General features: G+C 46.3%; 1 protein-coding gene and 1 long non-coding RNA gene across 2 annotated transcripts; one reads left to right on the forward strand and one right to left on the reverse strand.

Moving 5' to 3' along the window:
- Positions 1 to 9,065: 9,065 nt before the first annotated feature.
- LOC116663038 lies at positions 9,066 to 13,022 on the reverse strand. The gene is made up of 2 exons (XR_004319057.1): positions 12,512 to 13,022; positions 9,066 to 12,266 (listed from the first exon to the last, which is right to left on the reverse strand). It is a non-coding gene; the product is annotated as an uncharacterized LOC116663038 (long non-coding RNA).
- Positions 13,023 to 13,916: 894 nt separating this feature from the next.
- On the forward strand, positions 13,917 to 16,420 carry GAS1 (growth arrest specific 1). Its single transcript, XM_032477476.1, is given in 2 exon segments — positions 13,917 to 14,979; positions 14,981 to 16,420. Coding segments are annotated over 2 exon segments (1,062 nt in total). The 5' UTR covers positions 13,917 to 14,049; the 3' UTR covers positions 15,113 to 16,420.
- Positions 16,421 to 20,540: the final 4,120 nt, after the last annotated feature.

Here is a 20,540-nt window from a genome sequence, read left to right on the forward strand (position 1 = left end):
CTCAGAAACCAGAGGTTCTCAGGGTTCCATAGGATAAAGAACCCAAATAAAGCTCCCAGTTTGCAGTCAGATGCAGAGAGGAAACTAGGGTTTCCTAGTGGGAAAAGGGAAGGAAAAAGCAAAGCGTTGTTTTTCAAACGTCTCATCAGTAATAGGATCATTTCACCCCTGCTTGAAATCTAGAACATACAGTTAACGTCAATCATTAAGTAGTTACTCGGATTAAAACACTGGGGACATGTATTCTGATCTATCCAGGGCAGGAATTAGAGGGGAGGAGTTCCTAAGATTTTAAAGGGATTTGGGCGGATCCTTTAGTAAGAAATCTTATTTCCCTTGATAAAAGGCATTCTTTAACACCTTTTTTTCGAGACTTACTGACCAAGTGGAGGAAAACCACCAGGAAGGGCGAACCTCGAAGCCCTCGTTCCCACACTGTGCTGGGTGCTGTGGAGGCAAGGTGGGGCCGTGGCCAAGGCGACAAGCTTAGCAGATCACTTTCTGGGTGTTCTCACTTGTCGGTGGAATGATGTTGGATCACAACCTCCTTCAACTTAAATGTCTTCAATCTTTACCTTATTAATTTTCTGAAGACTCACATAATAATGTTTGTCTTACATATAACAAGAGAAATTAAAATGAAAGCTACAGCGAGGTCTAATTTTCACCTATCAGATTGGCAACGATCCAGAAGTTTAAAAACAAGTTGTGTCGGTGGTGATGCTCACAGATAACACGCCCATACTCTGGCACGACTTCCACGGGGAACAGATGACCTAGTGAGACAGCACGTAAACCAGCTGAAACTGGTTTTGCCTCCTTAAACAGGTTGATCAGTTAATCAAAGCTTCAGTTATTTCACAGAACAGCCTTGCGCATGTGCAAGCTGGAAACCCAGGTCTCCAGGATGACCTTGGAAATAAGAATCTATGGAACTCCAAGATTAGGAATGTTGCCATTAGAGCCCTTTATGAAGTGAGAAGTGCTTCAATAAAGAAAATCTGGTTCCAGCAGCATGAGTGGCTTATACGGACCCATTCAATTAGCTTCCAAGCTTGAAATTCCTCTAACCTTTTAAATTTCACCCTGAAACCTGGATCGAGGAGACAGATTTGAAGCCCGCCTCCTGTCTCCTTGCTGGTCAACCTCACAATAAAGCTCTTGTTTTCTCAAAACCTGGTGCCACTATGCTGGCTTCTATGCACGTGGGGGCACGGAGCCCTTGCTCGGTAGCGTTATTAAATAGATAAAATAATTGCTCTATCATAATTTAAAATGTACTTCCTCCCTGATACAGTAATTCCACTTGCTAAAAATGTATCCTCTAGCTGTATTAAAGTACTTAAGAAATGACAAATGTAATAGATAAACAACAAGGACCTACTGTATAGCACAGAGAACTGTATTTAATTTCTTATAATAACATATAATGGAAATGACAAATGTGCAAGGCTATTTGTTGCTGCGTTGAAATTAAAAAAAAGATCAAACTTTAATGACTCATCAGTCAGGGACTGGTTAAATAATGTATGAAACATCAGAAAAATGGAAAACTATCCACTCATCAAAAGGAGAAGGAAGTAATATGTCCGTGGTTTTTGAAGTGATAGGTAACAATGCCCAAAATATATCGTTAGGTGAAAAAAACGAGGCAAAGATCATTGTTTAAAAAGATTTATTTTATATGTAGATTTATGTAATATCTCTGGGAATGCACACAAGAAACTGATAAGAGTGGCTGAGGGAAGTGAGTCCTTGGATTCAAAGGTGAGTGGAGGCTTTCTGGACACCATGCACTTTTTTATATCTTGTATGTTTTACGCTATATATATGTATTTCCTATTCAAAAATACATTTTAATAACTTTTAAATAAAATAAACTGGAAAGAAAAAAAGACACCGTGAAAGGAGCTTTGGTAATTAAATGTATGTCCACGCATGAAGCAAAGGGCTATAGCATCAAGTCACCTGTCACAAACTCCCTTAATCAGAGGAACATTGGGACAGGGTGCTGACCCAGAAAAGAACTCAACAAATAGTTCTGGGGTGGATGACGGAGTGATATGAAAGCTTCTTTCAATAGAAATGGTTAACCATGTAGGGAAATATGTGTAACTTTTGGATCCAAATGGCATGTATGGCTTCACTTTATTTTTTTAATGGACAAAAAAGAAAAATACTAAATGTGGAAGCTTTAAATAATAAAGCTATAAATGACAAGACTCGACGTAAGATCCCTTCTAGGTTAAAAGTGAACACTCCCAGGGGTTTTCAGAGCAATCAAACTATTCTATATGATAATAGTATAATACAGACTGGTGAGTACATGACATTATACATTTGTCAAAGCCCATAGAATGTGCAACACCAAGGGTGAACCCTAATGTGAACTATGGGCTTTACTGAATACTAATGTGCTGGTATTGGTTATTATGATACATTATTAATAACAATGTATTGATAATGGTCCATCGATTGTAACAAATGTGCCATACTAATAAAATAGGTAAATAAAAACGGGAACTGGGGAGGAGGGAGGGATATGTGGGAACTTGGTACATTGCAATCAATTTTTCTATGAACCTAGCAATGCTTAAAAAAATAAAATCTATTAATAATAACAGTGTTAAAATAACGAAGTTGGAGGATTTTTTAAAAAATGCTACAGCTTCCTGGCACAGGTAGTTAGGCACTCAATAAATATTTGTTGGCTTCAACTGAATTAAAGTCAGTGAAAAACGATCAGTAAGTGTGAAAGCAGATTTAAAATGTAGGGTGACTGTGACCAATTGTGATATATTAATATGCACTTCATTAAAAAGCATTAGGTAGTTTGTAATCATTATCAGTCAATAAGATCATAATTTCTTCCCCAAGATACTCTATGATAGTTACATAGTTTTAGCAATAAGTAAGCAATTCTAATGTGTTTCTCCCAAATTGTTTGAGAAGAATTAACCACACACTCACACATTTTACATTAGCTCGTTGACGGATATTTTTGTTGCGGATTTTTTTTTTTTTTTTTTTTTGCAGGATGGAAGGAGGGAAGGGAAACTTAATGCCTTGATACAGATTTCCACTAGATAAAAAGCACATTTTTAAGACAATTGATAAGTTCTCTTATGTATTATGTTATCAATATTTAGAGAGTAGCTTATCCAGATATATGACATAGTTACAAAAAAGTTTCCTCTTAATATCAATAGTGAAAAACCTGATTTTGAAACATGGCCTTTGAAACACTCTTTGAAACATTCTACCATGCCCCCTAAAGAACTGGCCCCAGTTATTGGAAAACAGAAGATGCTGCATCCAAATGAGTGAAGGTGCTATCTGGGGAAAATTACTCTCTGCAAAAAACTGTCCTGACTGCCAGCTGCACGCAAGGGAGGATAACGGAGGATGCGCCTCAACTCACATGGTCTATTTGGACTTTAAATCTCTGTTTCATTAATATCTATTTTCAGAAAGTATGAAAGTCAAGTTTCCTGATCATTGGAACAGCTGCTGTTTCTGTGGGAAACCCAGCCGGGATCCTGATCCCCCAAAGCGATGGCGTGGGGTGCGTTTCCAGCCCCCTCGATAACAGCTGCTGTCTGCTCCGTGAAGCTGAGTCGCGCTGTCACTCGGCATCAGAATGACATTCCGGAAAGAATCAAAAATTTGTTTCTTACATTTTGATTCATCTTCACACAGCAGTGAGCCCTTAAGTTCCTGTACCTAACAGCTTATTTGCCCTGAATACCAAAGAAAAAAAAAAAACTAGTATTGACCCATATAGCATAAAGCTTCTCTAACGGTCAGCGGTGAACGACCAGGTTATTTTTTCGGTCTATTACCTAAAAATAAATAAAGTAAAAATAAAACCAGATACATACTCCAAACCATGATCTTAAGGTCGCAGTGTCTTTGTAGTATAAACTGCAGACGCCTTCCTGAGGTCGGGGGAGGGGGGGTGGCTATCTTCTCTTTATCAAGGGGGCTTTGTAAAGATAATGCAAAATGACAGAAGTTTACTCAAACTTTAATGCGACAAATTAACTAACTGTTTCTGTTCAGGGTTGAAAGAGTCACTTCCTAAGTACAAAATCCGCCCTCCTTCTAGTCCCGGGGACCATTTCACTGCTAGCAGACATTTATCTGCTCAAGGTCAGTGCTGTTGGTCTCCGGACTTTCTAGCTGGGAAAAGTTCACATTGCAGAGAAAAAGACACTCAAACCCCATACCACCAAAATGAAATGATACTGACAAAATAGAAGCCCCCGATTTTTATGATTTGATTCAGCAGCCATACCATTACTCTTCCAAACTGTTCTAAAAGTGTCCAGATGCTAACCCCCACCTTCTCAGGGGCTGTTGAGGACCAGTCCATGCACCAGCACTGACCCACGGAACACGCCAGGGGAGCCCTGGTGCAATGGACACATTTTCTTCTTCTTCTTCTTTTTTTTTTTCATTGAAGTATAGTTGATTTACAATGTTGTGTTAGTTTCTGGTGTACAGCATAGTGATTCAGTTATACAGATATATATATTCTTTTTCATATTTTTTCATCACAGGTTATTACAAGTTATTGAATATAGTTCTCAGGGGACACCTTTCCTTCTGATGACATCCTTGGTTTTCCTTCAGAGAACTTCCTCTCTTTTACTTCTAAGGTACACGGGCACATGACCCAGACCCAATGAGGTTCCAGCACTTGGCCTAGAACTTTTGGGAAAAAAGTAATTATTTCCATTGAGATTGCTAGAATATATGCATCATCCTTTCTCATCAGTGTTTTTTTTTTTTTTTTAATATCATTATTGGAAAGGTTCTCGGTAGTGGACTGTGCCAAGTGGTTGTATTTTTCACTTATTTTACATTTTAAAAGTGTGACTAGATCAGCCTCCATCAGCAGTGTTTGGAGGTGTCCTGGGGAGCACTAACTGTCACAGTGCTGCCTGGTCTAGTGGATGTTAAAGTGGCATCTCAAAGACAGTCCACAATTTAAAAAAATAAACTGATCTATAAAATCCCCAAGTCTGGGAACCACTGGCAGGATTATTCATTATTTTTTTTTTCCCCAAAATACACACTCTTGGGCCCTTGGGGAAGTGTTCAAGTGTAATGGAACTGGTATATTGGTACCAGGAATATGTATCTTTTAAAAGCCTCCCAAGTGATTCTGAGACACCTCCCTGGTTAAGAGGGTGATGTGATTTAGCGGAAGAATTGGGAAACACCAAGTGGTCAGCAGTGGTGAAAACCTCCAAGAAACCAGGGCGGTGGGAATACAGAAAAGTTGAATGTGAAAGACATTTTCTTAGATAGAATGAATAAGACCTTGGCATGGTCCTCGACAGAGTTATAAGGAGAGATGGAGTTCAAGAGAAGGCCCCAGATCTTCCACTATGGGAATGACCCAGCTTTCTTGTGTATGAATGGGGTTCCCATCCTACTTTGTTCTCCAGAATTCATTCCTCTTAAGCGAACCATAGAGACACAAAGAGGATGCTTAGGGAGAATGGGATAGACTTTCAGGATACGAGGTAGAATACGGAATTCTAGGGTAGATGTTGTTTGGTTTTCACTGGTTGTCTGCCACCAAGTTTTCATATTCTCTAGTTATAAAAACAAAATAAAACAAAACAAGTGAGTAGATGCTTAAGATGTAAGCCTTCAGCCACGTGGAAGCATCCTAGACACCCCTCAATGGACAGCTGATATATTGCTAAGTCCCTAGAAGGGCGCAGATCTGCCTCCTGCAGCTTTCTACCTGCCATATTGCTGAGCACCCAGAGGTAGGTGGTGCTTATCACTAGACCTTCCGTCCTTTCACTGAACCACTCAGCACCCTGGGAATACCATTTTATAGTTTAAAACTTCAGAGATATTCCATATTCTTTAACCTCTCAGGGTCTCTGTTCCCTTGTCTATAGTATAAGTGGTTTGGATCAGTTCTGATTTGGCGAATTTAGAAGACAAGCAGTAAGTTCCGATTTTTGATGCATTTGACCCATCAAATGTTTTATTGACTGCCTAGGATGGGCCATCCCTTGGATATGGGATGTGGAGAAAAGGGAAGAGTCCTAGTAGACCTTTGACCCAAGCAATTGGATATGATGGAACATGTGTATGTGATTACCTATTGGAGCATAAAAACCACCTCAAAACCTAGTGGCTTCAAACAACATTCTTTGGACAAGAAACTGAAAAAAAAATTTTCTATATGTGTAACTTAATTGCCTTGCTGTACACCTGAAACTAACATTGGAAATCAACTACACTTCAATAAAAAATAAGAATAAAAAAAGAAAACAAAAACAAAAACATGCTTTGTTATTTGTCATGATTCTCTGGGTTGACCGGGCTAAGCTGTGCTGTTCTTTCATGGAGCCAGACCAGGATTAGCGTGAGGTGAATGAAGTGTCCAGGGTACGGGACGTAAGGGGCACTCGCTCTCAAGGGCCCTGTAGCATCCCCCTATGGGTGAGCACCTCCTTAAATTTTGTACCTGGGTGCCTCACCCCCCTCACCCTAGTCCTGACCCTGGGTTGGGGTTTCTCTCATGTACTTTCCATCAGACAGCAGCTGGAGCTGGAATCATCTGAGGGTTCCATTGGGCTGGACATCCAAGATGGCTTTTTCACTCATGTGTCTTGTTCCCTCCTCACTCACATGGCCAAAGAAGCTGGGAGCTGACCAGCCACCTCATTCTCTCCCCCATGGATCCCCTCAGCATAGTGAGCACGGCCTTCACAGCTTGGCAGTCTCAAAGTAGTCAGATTTCTTATATGGTAGCTGGTTTTTCCAGAGCAAGCATTCCAAGAGTCCCAGGTAGAAGCTACAAAACAAGGCATCTTGTGCCCTCTCCAGGAAGCCCCAGAATGTCAATCACTATCACTGCATGCCATTGGTCAGAGTCATGAAGACCTGCCCAAGGCGTTAAGGAGAAGGAACTTAGACTCTGCCTCTTGATCTCAGTAGCATGGATATCAAGGGATGGAGGAAACCGATGGAAGTGAATTTTGGAGAATGTACACCACTGAAAGACCAGGAAACAAACAAGTTTTGAGGGTGGGGAATCAGACGTGCTCTTGGGGCAAGTTAAGTTTGTGATGTTCATTGAGCAACTGAGTGAATAACATACACATGGAAGTTAGAGAAAGACTGGTATTGAAATGATCAAATCGGGAGATGTAATTTACCACCTAGGCACTGGATGAGATCACTTGTGGAGTGAGGAACAGAAGAGTAGAGAGTCTCAGAAGCCAAATGAAAAAGTACTTTGAAGAGAAGGCTTATCAGTCCCATCCCATGGTGCTGCAAGTTCAGATAAGATGAGGACTGAGAGGTGACCGCTGGGTAGAGCAAGATTTCCACCATCGCTGATAAGAAAAATGGTGAGGTAGCTGACTCTTGATTATCGTGAACGGAGGAGACAGCAGAGAACGCGAGTAAAAGCAACTTTTCCAAGGAGTTTTCACAGAAACGGGCCAGTTACTGAGTGGGGAATTGAGATCTAGGAAGGGCTTTTAGTTTTGTTTTGTTTTAAGATAGGTCGCAGGTGGATGGGCACGATACTGTAACAAGGGAGCTAAGGCAGCAGCAGAAGACACTGCAAAGCAAGGACTTGAGCAGGGGACACGTGACAGCACTGAGATGGGCGAACTGGAAAGACAGGAGGTGGTGGTCAGTGAAATGACATTCCGATTAGAGATTCTGAATTAGAGACTTTCGAGGTGACACAGTGATGGTAATACCCCGGTCTAGGGGATGGTTAAGAGTGGGTGGTTGAATGTGAGGAAGTTAAGGGACTCAGAGGCTGAGGTTGTCATAAAGAGAGAAAACCAGCGAGCCAGATGCCGAAACCAAATGCACCCCCGAGGGAATTAAGCTGAATGCCCAGTTGCACCAGGGGTGCCCCTGCACTATGTCCACTGAGCTGTGATGGAACTGCGTTCCCAGAATGCCCCTCCCCATGTTGTTCCCAGCTGGTGTTGGCCACAAGGGGGCTTGTGCACCAGATTTGGAAGGAGGAAGTGAGGCAGTAGCATCATATTCTTTTTAGGCGCTGAAGGTCGTGGAGAGCCCCAAACACTGTGGCAGCTGGCAGGCTTCCTGGCTGATGTAAAGCTCTCCTTGGTCGGGATGGGCCAGCACCTGACCTGAGCTTCTCCAGCTCCCACCAGTCTCCTCCTTCTGCTTCTCTGGGTCCTGGACAAAGTGCATACCAGCTCCACATTTGAAGGCCCCCACAGGTCACCCACTGTGGCACCGACGTTGGAAGTGATGAGCGAGACTCCAGTTCCAGTTCACCCCTACTGGTTCCAGTTTTACTTTCCAACCACCTATCTGCCCCAGTGAATTCAGGCTCGACACCAGATGCAGAAGAACAGACGACACCACTTGCCGCTCAGGTCCCACCCTCTGGGAGGTGCCCTCTCCATATAAATCCTTCATCTCCCTTGTTCATGGACTCTCCTCTGGTCAAGCTCTGGCATATATAGCAACCACTGAGATGGACTAACGTCTGTCCTCTGCACCCATAGTGATGCTGTTACTGAACCAGTTTCGTTTGCCCAAGTGCAGCAAGGCAAACACTGAGATGCCGGGGCTTGTAGCAGAGAAGGGGTTTATTCACAAGGCAGCCAAGCCAGGAGTCTGGGAGGACAAATCTCAAATCTGCCTCCCGAAAGGTGAGGGGCTCAGGTATTTATGGGATAAAGCTGAGATCAGGATCATGGGGAAAGGGGATTTGAAAAGAAAAAGGTGAGGCAATCGTTGTTCTGTGCAGGTGCAATTAAGTTACAGGCATCTTCTTGGGACCCATGTATTAGCATGTTTTAAGGGTGAAATTTTGGGCCCTCTGATCTCAAAAGGTCACCAAGCAGAAACTGGCACATGCTCAGTTGGAGGGTCAGTGGTAAGAACCAGTCTTAACCAGCTCGAGCTCAAACTAGATACAGCTGAGTCCAAGTTTCTGAAAAACAACTGCGGCAAACACCTTATTGTCTAGGCTCCATAATGCTTGGAGGACGTGCAAGTTTTTGTAGCAACAATTAAAGCAAGCTTGGTCAGTGAAGGCAGGTTACAGGTTTAATGGATCTAACTGATGATAACACTTGGTGTCAGTGCTGGTGATGTGCATCCTTGAGAGGATGGAGGAGACAGCCACTCAACTCATTCTCTGTCTTCTTCGGTTCCCAGGAGCAACCCTGGTTGAGAAGGGCTGTAGATGGAGGAAAAGTCAGTGGGCGACTGTTGGAGTAGCTGACAGTAGCTGACAGTTCAAGGAAGCTAGAGATTTCCAGAGGGGGAGGGAGAAGAATAGTTTGGAAGTGGGAACAAGGAAGGAATGACAGCCGTGTACCCTGCTTTGAGGTCTGGTGGGATGCGGCTTATGGAAGAAAAATCAGCCAGGACTGCTGTGCCGAAAAATGTCAGCTGGGATTTTATTTTTCTCGGCTTTATTGAGATATAATTGACTGATTGGTTGTATAAGTTTTAAGTGTCCAATGTGACAATTTAATAAACATATACACTGTGAAATGTGTACCACAATAAGGTTAGTGAGTGCATCCTTCACTTCACATAATTACCATTTTGTTGTTATTATGGTGAGAACACTGAAGCTCTCATGTCTTAGCAGCTTTCAAGTTCACAGCGCAGTATTGTCAACTGTAGCCACCATGCTGCGCATTACATCCCTGGAACATATTCATCACATAACTGAAAGTCTGTACCCTAGACCAATATCTCCTCATCTCCCCCAACCCTCAGTCCCTGGCAACCACCATTCTACACTCTGTTTCTGTGAATTTGGTGAAGGCCCCACATAGAAGTAAGATCAGACAGTATTTGTCACTCTCTGACTTATTTCGCTTGGCAGAATGCCCTTAAGGACCATCCACGTTGATGCAAATAGCAAGATTTCCTTCTTCCTTTCTATGGCTGAATAATGTTCCATTGCATGTGCGTACCGCATTTTATTTATCCCCTCGTTGTCCACTGATGGACATTTGGGTTGTTTTCCCATCTTGGCTACTGTTAATAATGTTGTAATGACCAAGGAGTGTAGATACCTCTTTCAGATAGTGATTTAGTCTCTTTTGGAGAAATACTCAAAAGTGGAATTGTTGCTTCATATGATAGCTCTATTTTTAATTTTTTTAAAGGAATCTCTGTACTATTTTCCATAGTGACTGTACCAATTTACATTCCCACCAACAGTGCACCAGGGTTCCCTTTCCCCTCATCCTCACCAGCATTTGTTATCTCTCATCTTTTTGATGACAGCCATTCTAATAGGTGTCAGGCGATACCTCACCGAGGTGTTGATTTGCATTTCCCCGGTGATTAGTGATGCTGAGCACCTTTTCATGTATTTGTTGGCCATTTTATATCCTCTTTGGAAAAATGTCTACTCAAGTTCTATTTTTTAATCAGATTGTTTATTTTTTTGTTGTTATTGAGTTGTATGAGTTCCTTTTGTATTTATATGTGGTTTGCAAGTGTCTTCTCTCATTCTGTAGCTTCCAGCCAGGTTTTAGAGCAAAAAGGCGAAGCTCCAGCTCAGAAAGCAGGTTGGGGATATTGGAGATTTTGCCAAGAACAAATTGAGAGCTCCAGTGGAAAAAGTGGGTTTTGGGGGGGAGTGGGGGTGGGGAGCTCATAGTGGGAATTAAGTCAGTTTAAGAGATGTACAGAGTGATGTGGGGATTACTGTCTGGGTGATGAGGGATGGATTGGAGTTCTGTTGCTGTCAATGAAAACCTGGATATGAGACAAGGGGGTACTAGGTCTCTGGGGCTTACAGAGGGGCCTCCTTCCTTCTCTTTCATCATCAGAGCCTCTTTCTGGCAGCTGACAGCCATGCAGGCCTGAAATGCCATGAGACTGGGGTGCCAGGAGGTGACCCCAGAGCTCTCATAGCCCTCAGGTCTTTACATCCCACTGAGAGCGATCTCAAGGCCAGGATGGGACAAGTTTTACAAAAACAAACAAACAAACAAAAAAACCCAGAAAACAAAAAACATGTGGACGTCTAGAGCAGTCATTCTCAAAATCCGGTTCCCAGACAGGAAGCAGCAGCATTCCTTGAGAACTTGTTAGAAATGCAGATTATTACACCCTCCCTTACTGCCCCCTCCCCCAACCCCAATTTCCTACTTACTGCATCGGGACCTCCAGGAGAGGGCCCGGCAACCTGGGTTTGAACAAGGCCACCAGGCGAGTCTCAAGCTCACTAAGGTTTGAGACCTACTAATCGCAAGGAACTCAACAAACATTAGCTTAAAGATGCAGCTGAATGTTGACCTTGCTCTTAGGAGCCTAAAATCACAGAGCATTAAAAATGAAAGGACTTTTCCCAAATGTCCAGTCTGGACTTGAAACTTACACGTGAAGGGTCCAAGTCACAGAGGAGTGTGACTTGTCCAGGCCCTCCTGGCAAGACTGAGACGCCAATTCCAAATAACCAAAAAAAAAACCAGAGCCCGGGAAATGTTGTCCTGATGGACCACACAGTTGCAACCTCCATTCCTCCCTCCCTCCCTCCCTCCCTCTCTCTCCCTTTCTTTCTTTCTTTCTCTTTCTTTCTTTCCTTTCTTCCTTCCTTCCTTCCATCGTTTTTCTTTCTTTCTTTCTTTCTTTCTTTCTTTCTTTCTTTCTTTCTTTCTTTCTTTCTTTCTTTCTTTCTTTCTTTCTTTCTTTCTCTCTTCTTCTTTCTCTCTCTCTCTCTCTCTCTCTTTTCTTTCAATATAGATTGATATTGTTGTTGGTGTGTTTTCTATGACTCAAGTCAGAGCAACACGGTCTGTCTTCCTTCAGCCCCGTTCCTTTAAGGTTTATTTTAGTTTTGTTTTGGGGATTGCAGAGGGCTTGCTTCCTAAGGCAGACCCTGAACCTCTGAGGAATGCAGCAGGCTCTGTAGGAACAGGAGACTTTCCTGCAGCCTGCGAAGTCTGCAGACGCTGTGTCTCCATCTGACTTTTGCCATTTCAAATTCACCGGGCCCCCGGGGAGAGGCGGACAGCCGAACCCTGTGCTCATCGGAGCCCCGGCTCCCTCTGCTTCTGGAGAGGAGATTTAGCCTTAATTTTTGTGACAGATGGAGTTGATAGTCTCTCCACGGAAAGGGGAGGAAAAAAGCGCCAGTTTTTGACAGGCCGCAGACGCCCAATGCCTCTGGTGGTCGAAGGCTGCGTTGCGCCGCAGTTAAGGTAGTCCGCAGAGTCCCGCGCCTGGATTGCAGAGGCTGCTGTACCCCGGCGGTTTCCCTTAAACCGAGCAAGGGATTGAAACATACACTTTAATAGAAACTTCGGAGGATGCCAGTTTATCCCCTCCCTCTATGTTGTGACTGCGGCCAGATGGCACCGCTCAACATTCCTCAAGATTTTCAATACTATGATTATTTTTTCATCACCGTCCGTGTTAGAAACTTATATTCTCGATCATGGTATCTCCCCTGCCAGGTAAGTATAGAAACTTATATTCTTTAAAAAAATTTAATTTGGCTTACTGGATTTCTGTTTTGCAACTGACGATTCCTGGGTCAGGAGCCAGATCGGTAAACTGGGACTCCGGTGCTGGGCAGGGGTGGGGGAGAGAGGTTTGCAAATACCTCATCAGTATCCCCCTAACTAAAGCGTGTGCCTCTTTCTTGTCTGCATCTGGATTTTTTTTTTTTTAAGTTTCAAAGTCCCGCAATAAATTCTCTGATTTCCCTCCCTCCTCCCCCTGTGATGATCAAGTGAAGATGGGGAACTCGAAAGACAAACTGAATTCTGAATCCAGTCGAAAGCACGGATAGGGGCCAGGGAGAGGTTTTTTTTTAAGTACCAAGATAATAACAATAATAATAAAGGAAAAAGAACCAAACAGAAAGGACCGTGGCCAAGCCGGATGCAAACAGCTGCCCCTGAGCCCTGCCCGCTGGTTCTGTGCACGAGCAGGGGCTCCATATCCGAGCCTCCTTAAGAGTAGGAGGAGCTCCCGGGCCTCTGTCAGGCTCCTTAAGCCGTTTCTTTCAAGCCCTGAATGCCTGAATGTGAGCGGCCCACCACCCTCCCCGCCCTCCCCCACTCCGCAACCTCACTCCAGCGGCTCGTAAAAAAAAAAAAAAAAAAAAAAAGTTTCAACAACAACAGGCGGGACCAATAGCATCTCGAAAAGCCGGGAAAGGGGGCCGAGCAAAGGGCGAAAGAGAGTGGAGAAAGGAGAAAGCGGGCAGGCTCGGAGCGCGCGGGGCCGGGGCTGGGCGAGCCGGAGGAGCGTTGCTAATGTTTTTGTTTGTTTGCTTTTCCATGCATGCATAATGAGGGGGCACCGCGGCACCACGCGGGGGCTCCCGGCCCACTTTTGTATTTAAAGCCTCGCCGCGAGCGAGTCCGCAGCCGGGCTCAGCGGATCCGCTCCCTGGGCTCCTTGTCACCCGAGAAGCCGCCGCCGAGGGAAGCCCGGGAGCCGCGCTCCGGCCGCGCGGAGTTTTTCGTTCTCCCCGCGCCGCCCGGAAAGAACTCCCCGGAGCTCGGCCGAGGCCGGGGTCGCCGCGGGCGGAGGGGGAGGGGACGCGGGCGGCCGGGCCGCGGGAAGGCGGGCAGCGCCCGGACGCGAGCCAGGAAGCGGCGCGATGCGAGAGCCCGCGGCAGCGGCGGCGGCGGCGCGGCGCTGAGCCCGGGAGGAAGGAGCCGCCGCGGCCGCACAACGGATCTGCAGGCGCGGAACAAAATGCACCCGCGGCGCCGCGCGGTTCCGCAGCCCCGCCGCGGCCCCGCGGCCCGCAGCCCCCCGGGGCGGCAGTGAGCGCCTCCCGCCACCGCCGGGGGCCGACCGGAGGGGCTCTCCGCGGCCGTGCACAACCAGGAAGCCCCCGCAGCCCGGGCGAGAGCCGACCTTCTGCAAGCAGCGGGGCACCAGCCGGCGGCGCGCATGGATTTATGAAAACACTCATGCAAGAAGTTGGCAGGACTGAGGCAAACTTTTCCGCCGGCTCCGCGTCCGCCGCTCCCCGCGCCTCGTCTCCTTCCGCTCCTCGCCCGGCGGCCGCCGCTGCCCGCGATGGTGGCAGGGCTGCTGGGCGGCGGCGGCGGGGCCCGCGGGGGGACCGTGCTGGGCGCCTGGCTGTGCCTGATGGCGCTGCTGCAGCTGCTGGGCTCGGCGCCGCGGGGCTCGGGGCTGGCGCACGGCCGCCGCCTCATCTGCTGGCAGGCGCTGCTGCAGTGCCAGGGGGAGCCGGAGTGCAGCTACGCCTACAACCAGTACGCCGAGGCGTGCGCGCCGGTGCTGGCGCAGCGCGGCGGGGGCGACCCGCCGGGGGCCGCGGTTGCCGCCGCCGCCGCCGCCGCCGCCGCCTTCCCGGCCTCCGCCGCCTCCTTCTCGTCGCGCTGGCGCTGCCCGAGCCACTGCATCTCGGCCCTCATTCAGCTCAACCACACGCGCCGCGGGCCCGCCTTGGAGGACTGTGACTGCGCGCAGGACGAGAACTGCAAGTCCACCAAGCGCGCCATTGAGCCGTGCCTGCCCCGGACGAGCGGCAGCGGCGCGGGCGGCCCGGGCGCGGGCGGGGTCATGGGCTGCACGGAGGCCCGGCGGCGCTGCGACCGCGACAGCCGCTGCAACCTGGCGCTCAGCCGCTACCTGACCTACTGCGGCAAGCTCTTCAACGGGCTGCGCTGCACCGACGAGTGCCGCACGGTCATCGAGGACATGCTGGCCGTGCCCAAGGCGGCGCTGCTCAACGACTGCGTGTGCGACGGCCTCGAGCGGCCCATCTGCGAGTCGGTCAAGGAGAACATGGCCCGCCTGTGCTTCGGCGCCGAGCTGGGCAACGGCCCGGGCAGCAGCGGCTCGGACGGGGGCCTGGACGACTACTACGACGAGGAGTACGACGACGAGCAGCGCGCTGGGGGCGCGGGCGGCGAGCAGCCGCTGGATGACGACGACGGCGTCCCGCACCCGCCGCGCCCGGGCGGCGGCGCTGCGGACAGCGGGCGGCCGCGGGGACCTGCCCTACGGGCCCGGGCGCCGGAGCAGCGGCGGTGGCTGCCGCTCGGCGTCCCGAGGAGCCTGGACCCCGCTCGCCTCCATCTTGCTGCTGCTGCTGCTCCCGCTGCTCTTTTAGCCTTCGCGCCCCCCGCCGTCGGCAGCGGGAGGGCCGGCGCCGGGGCACCTGTGGCTCGGGGACAGAGTGGATGGTTGGGGATGCTTTGCAAAACGTTTCCTAGGTAGATTCTGCCTAGCCGGCTTCCCCGCCTCCTCTCCCGAGCAGGACTTTTTGGACATCCTCCCCTGCCCCCATTCCAGGCTCCAGAAACTCCTTGCAGAAACCGGCCTAGCGTGAGCTCAGGACGCCCGGGATGAAACGGGTTTGGGGGGCAGAACCGTAGTCCTGGACTCCTAAGAGAGGATGCCGACTAGTGGGGCCTTAACAGTGTCATGGGACTGGGCTTGGAGCAGGGGTTTTGCAAGAGGATTCATATTTGCAGAGGGGCTGTTTATTAGCATTTCTCCTGCGAGGGGGGGGGGGGGGGGGGAAGTGCCGGTACCGACTTTTATCGTGGCCAGTGAGGACATTGCAATCTTAACCGATTCATTCGTGTACACTTGGTATCAGCGCCCAGAATTCTCAGTTCCCCCTACCCCCGAGGGGAGGGGGTTGGGCATGAGAGGGGTTAATTTTCCTGAGTTAGTTTTGGATAACTTTGAGCCCTTGACTTCAATATCATTGCTACCACTCTGTCTCTTAGCACATTTCCTAGGATTAAGGGTCCAAAAATGCTGATCTCAAGGGTTGCTGGTGGTGTTGAAGAATGCAACTTTTTATTTAAAAGAGCTCTGCACTGCCATCTAAAAAAGCTTCTTAATGGTGTTTGTTTTGTTGTCATTTTTGTTCTTTACATCAAGAAATTGTATGTACAAATATGCGGGGAACATATATTGCCTCTGCTTTTATCAGGGTGCTTATCCCTGGTACTTCGTATATAAAGTGTATTAAAACTGGGGTTTGTTACCAGTTGCTGTATTTTGTATATAGAATTTTTATAAATTGTATGCTTCAGAAATAATTTATTTTTAAAAAGAAATTAAAAAATTTAAATCCACATCCATGGTACACCTTTCCTCTCTGAAATGTAAAGAATCTGTTTATCACCAGGGATCCAAAACCGCAATCCATTGTGAAGTGTGCTCTAGAAGAGTTTTTAAATGTACAGTGTATTTTATAGATTGAAGTTAACATTCTTATTTTCAAGAGAATTTATGGACATTGTAGAAATGTATAAATGCATTTCCAAACTGCCTTAAACATTGTATTTTTATAGACATTGTTTTTTAAAAAGTCCTATGTTTTAAGTAACTATGGCTCTGTGTATTTTTTTGGTTATTTGTTTTATTAAAATGTGTACATCAGTAAAGAGTTTTAAATAATGAATATGGTGTAGTTACTTTCCAGAGTTACATTGTGGTTAACCTGGTAATGGGTGAGGAGGGGGGTGGAGGGGCCACTGGGAATCTATCAACCATCAACTGAAATTAAAATACAGTACAAGACAAGAAAGGAGAGCTATTATTTCTGCCTTCAATTTAATGAACAATTAGACATCTGTAAATGAGGCAGCTAAAAAGATATAATTGACTGGTCTCCCATTGGTTTGCGGAGAGAATTCACATAATTTGGGGATAACCCAGACATCTCTTTCCCCTCCCCCCTTTCCACTGGGACCCCCCTCTCCCCCCACCCTCAGGAGTGTCCTCTTTGGCTACTAGACTTTTCTCATACAATCAAACATGCCAATAACATCTGTTACCAATAGGTCTTAGGAAACCTGGGAGACTCAACTTCAAAGTCATTTTCACACTTCGGGTGAAAAAGTACAAAATTTTGTTACAAAACATTCGGGCGGGCAAAAGTAAACACACTGGGGAGAGGAACAATTACCAGAACTTGTAATATTGTTGTGAGGAGTTGTTTAGCAGTGGGCTGGAGGCTGGGTTCCTGCCAGGGCTACTGATCTACACTCAAACGCCCTTAGATAAATAATTACACTCTTAAGCTGTGTCGAGTGCTGATACACTTGACCTTGTAAATAGAAATGTTTGCAGTAGGAATAAACTCCGGCATTGGAAAATCTTTTAAACATTAACACAAAAGAGAGCGCTCTGTCCTCTGGGGATTTGAGTCTGAACCTCGCCAAGCTAGGCACTTGCAAGGGGGAAAAAAAGTTTATTTATCTTCTATTCCTGGTGTTTATTTAAAGCTTTTCATTTTAAACTCGGTGATTGGAAGGCAAGTCAGGAGTTTAAAAGTCACCACAAATAAACTTTGTCTGAGGGGTCGACAGATTAGCAAGATCTTGTGTCTCTTTATATGATATTAACATGTGCTGAGAAAACATAACCAGATTTCTCTGCTGCCTGAAGTAATTAACAAAGCTATGCCCCCTTCCAGCTTCCTCCCACCCACTCCCACCCCCTTCTTGCCAGGTTTCTTTTGCCTCTAACTCGCTCTTTGCCCAGCTTTTATGGAGGGCTTTGAGGCACTTCTTATTAGATCTAAAACCAAGAATCATATATGCGTAGCATCAGAAAGTCTGAGATAGTTGGAGTGACAGACCAGCCCAGGAGAGTGGTATGTGGCTAGAACCCCGTCACCTGAATGGTTGAATAAACATTTTGTTAAAATAAAGCTGCAAGCGTTGTTTCTTTGGGAAGCGAACAAAGGGTATTCCAAGGGACTTGTAAATGAAATCAGCTTTCTTTACAAAACGACGTTAGCAATGCGTCTGCGTTTGTCCTTAAATATATTTAAATCATCTCTTCCTCGTGTTATTTTAACACATTCTTGACGAAAAGTTAAGTCTTTGTCCCAGTAAAAGGCCCAGTTTTCCCCAGTAAGAAGTAAAAGGCATTAGCACTAGAAAAGGCCTGATAATTAACTGCTACAATAAACTCACGACTCGATTTTACAGGGTCCTGTCAAAAGCCTCTGCCTGGAGTAAATCAACACAGCTCACTCTTGGGGGAGCAAGGACACGAGACTTTATGCCTTCTTCCTTGAAGAAAGTGAACACTGATCGGTGGTCCATTTTAATTTAAAGAGTTCTACCCTGGAGCTCAGAAGCCCCCTCGTCCCTCTGCAGACCTAGTGGATTCCAAGACAGGTTGCTGAGATGTTAGGTTACAGGATTGTGTGGGTCGCCATCTGCTCTTAGGCAGAAAGGATTTTTACAGATGTTGACATCTGTAATATCTCATGCTCTCTGGGGACCCTTTGGAATTTTGGACATTTGAGACGGCCAAATGTCTCATGGAGAATGCCTGGAAGTACCATTATTGAAAGAAAGGGTATTGCTGGCTTTTCCTGGGGATTCTTTAAAAAGTGCCACACTGCTAACAGAAGTCTTCCAGGGTGAAAGCAACTCCTTTTGGAAAAAAATCTGCGTCCTCCGGGCCGCTCTCATTTCCCCCTTAGCAGGTTTGCATTCTCAGTGACAGTTTATTTGTCTTTGGAGGCACTTCAGTGACAAATGTTTAAGGGAGTGTGGGACAATGGTGGAGAACAAGGGGGCAGTTCATTGAGCTGACAGTGACCATACAGTAAATGGAAGGAGGTTCAGGCTTCACTGCTCACCCAAGCACACGGCAACGCTTTTGTGTATAACCACAATGGACATAACATAAGGTCTCTGTTTATTTCCAACAATATCTAGCGATGTCCGCGAGCCGTACACGTATGTCAAGTGGAAAAATGGCTGGAGGGAACGAAATTCTTCCACCAAGGCGCAGGACATCCCTTAGCATGGGCAGAGCCCTGAGAAATGTTCCTAAGTCAGGAAGCAGCTGCCAGTGCCAACTGTCCCAAACTTAAGGGGCCACCAGCTCTGATACATCTGGGGTGCACTGCAGCTCTCCCCCCCTGGGTCCACGTGGGTGAAGATATGACTCAGAACCAACGGTCTCTCTCCCTTGAAGAGTCAAGAGAAAGTGTGTGGAGGGGGGGAGTCCCTTCCTCACCCCTCCCAGCCTTTGCACCCCAACTCCATCCCAGCAATGCCGTGTTATATAGAATACAAAGAGGGACAAATGCCAGGAGAACCTGCAGAGCCGTCAAACTCTGCCTTGCAAATCTTTTGACTTTCAACTTTGGCTTTGCCGTATTAGCTCACTGCTTTCAACGATGGAAGTTCTCAAACGTAAGCTCGTGTATCCCTTCTTGAGCCCGTAAAAAGAAAAGCAGACATTATTTGTTTTTTGACCTCTTACACCAAGGACCTTCAGAATGTTGTCAGTTGACCCGGTGTCTCCCAGCTCCCCAAAGCTAGGTCGCATTACAATGCCTGTGGCCCCAGAGCAGTTCTGGGAGGCTTGGGTTTCTACTGGGTCTTGCAGCCTTGTGATTTAAGTGAAGTTAGTGGTTACTGTATTGCATCTGAGGGCTTGCTTCTGCTGGACAGTTGAAAAGCTTCACCCTTGACTATCTGAATGACATAAGTAATGTGCTATTAGCATGAATACCTTCTAAGACATCCATTTAATCAATTTCTCAAATAACAGAATGATCTACTACAAAATAGTGGACTGTATACACTATATTTTGGCACAAAGATGGTCATTCTCCCACTAGTAACCAGGGGCTCTAAATAAATGATTTCAACAATGTTTTATTAAAGGACGACAAGAGCCCTCGAGCTGCATTAATCGGGGAGAAGTCGAGTGGCACTTTTGTTATGGAAATGTTAAGCACATAATAGCACTGCCAGACAATGTGCAGCCACTTCATTCTTTCAGCCATGCTGACACCTCTTAAAGAGGAACTGCAGGGAAGGATGTGGGAAAGATTTGCTTTCCGAGGAAGCTTTCAGCTAATATTTTGGAGGGCTACCTCCAAACCCTGTGTAATATGCATGCAACGGATGCAGCTGGAGATGCTGGAAATCTTTCCTTCCCCCATTCCAGGAGCCTGGACTCCATAAGAAAATCACATGCTTACATTTTTTTGACCTGGCGTTTGTCAAAACTCTATTTTGGTGATTTCGTACTGCTGTGAGTCCAGTTGTATCAAGTGGATCAAAGACTCAGTTTCTCTCACTGGTGTTGGTATAAACTAGATGTAGCTTTGCCGAGTTGTCCTTAAGCAAACAGGGCCAGTCTTCATGTCTGCAAACAGGTGAAGACACACATCATCAAGGACCTCTCCAATCTGTAACAAAAGACAAAGCATTACCTGTTTCCAGACTTTACGGACACCTTTAGATTCTCTGGTTATCAATATGAATTTTTATAAGTTTATCTCTACATTTAAATATGGCAAGTTCTGTCTGGTGTTTGTGGGTTCTCGGATACCAGAACAGCGTAATATCTCACAACTGAATCCTACTGTGTATTTTTTTTATCACTGATCAGACATTGCTAAGCACCATGATAAAGATCATTTCCGGGACATTTGAGGCCATTTTCATAGATGTCTCTTTTACAAAAACAGCAATCATCTAACCTTTAGTTTTAGCTCCTCTGACCTCTTACCTGTCAGGTGATACCAGCTATTTGGAGCA

This window comes from Camelus ferus, chromosome 4, assembly GCF_009834535.1.
Source record: "Camelus ferus isolate YT-003-E chromosome 4, BCGSAC_Cfer_1.0, whole genome shotgun sequence".
NCBI lineage: Eukaryota > Metazoa > Chordata > Mammalia > Artiodactyla > Camelidae > Camelus > Camelus ferus.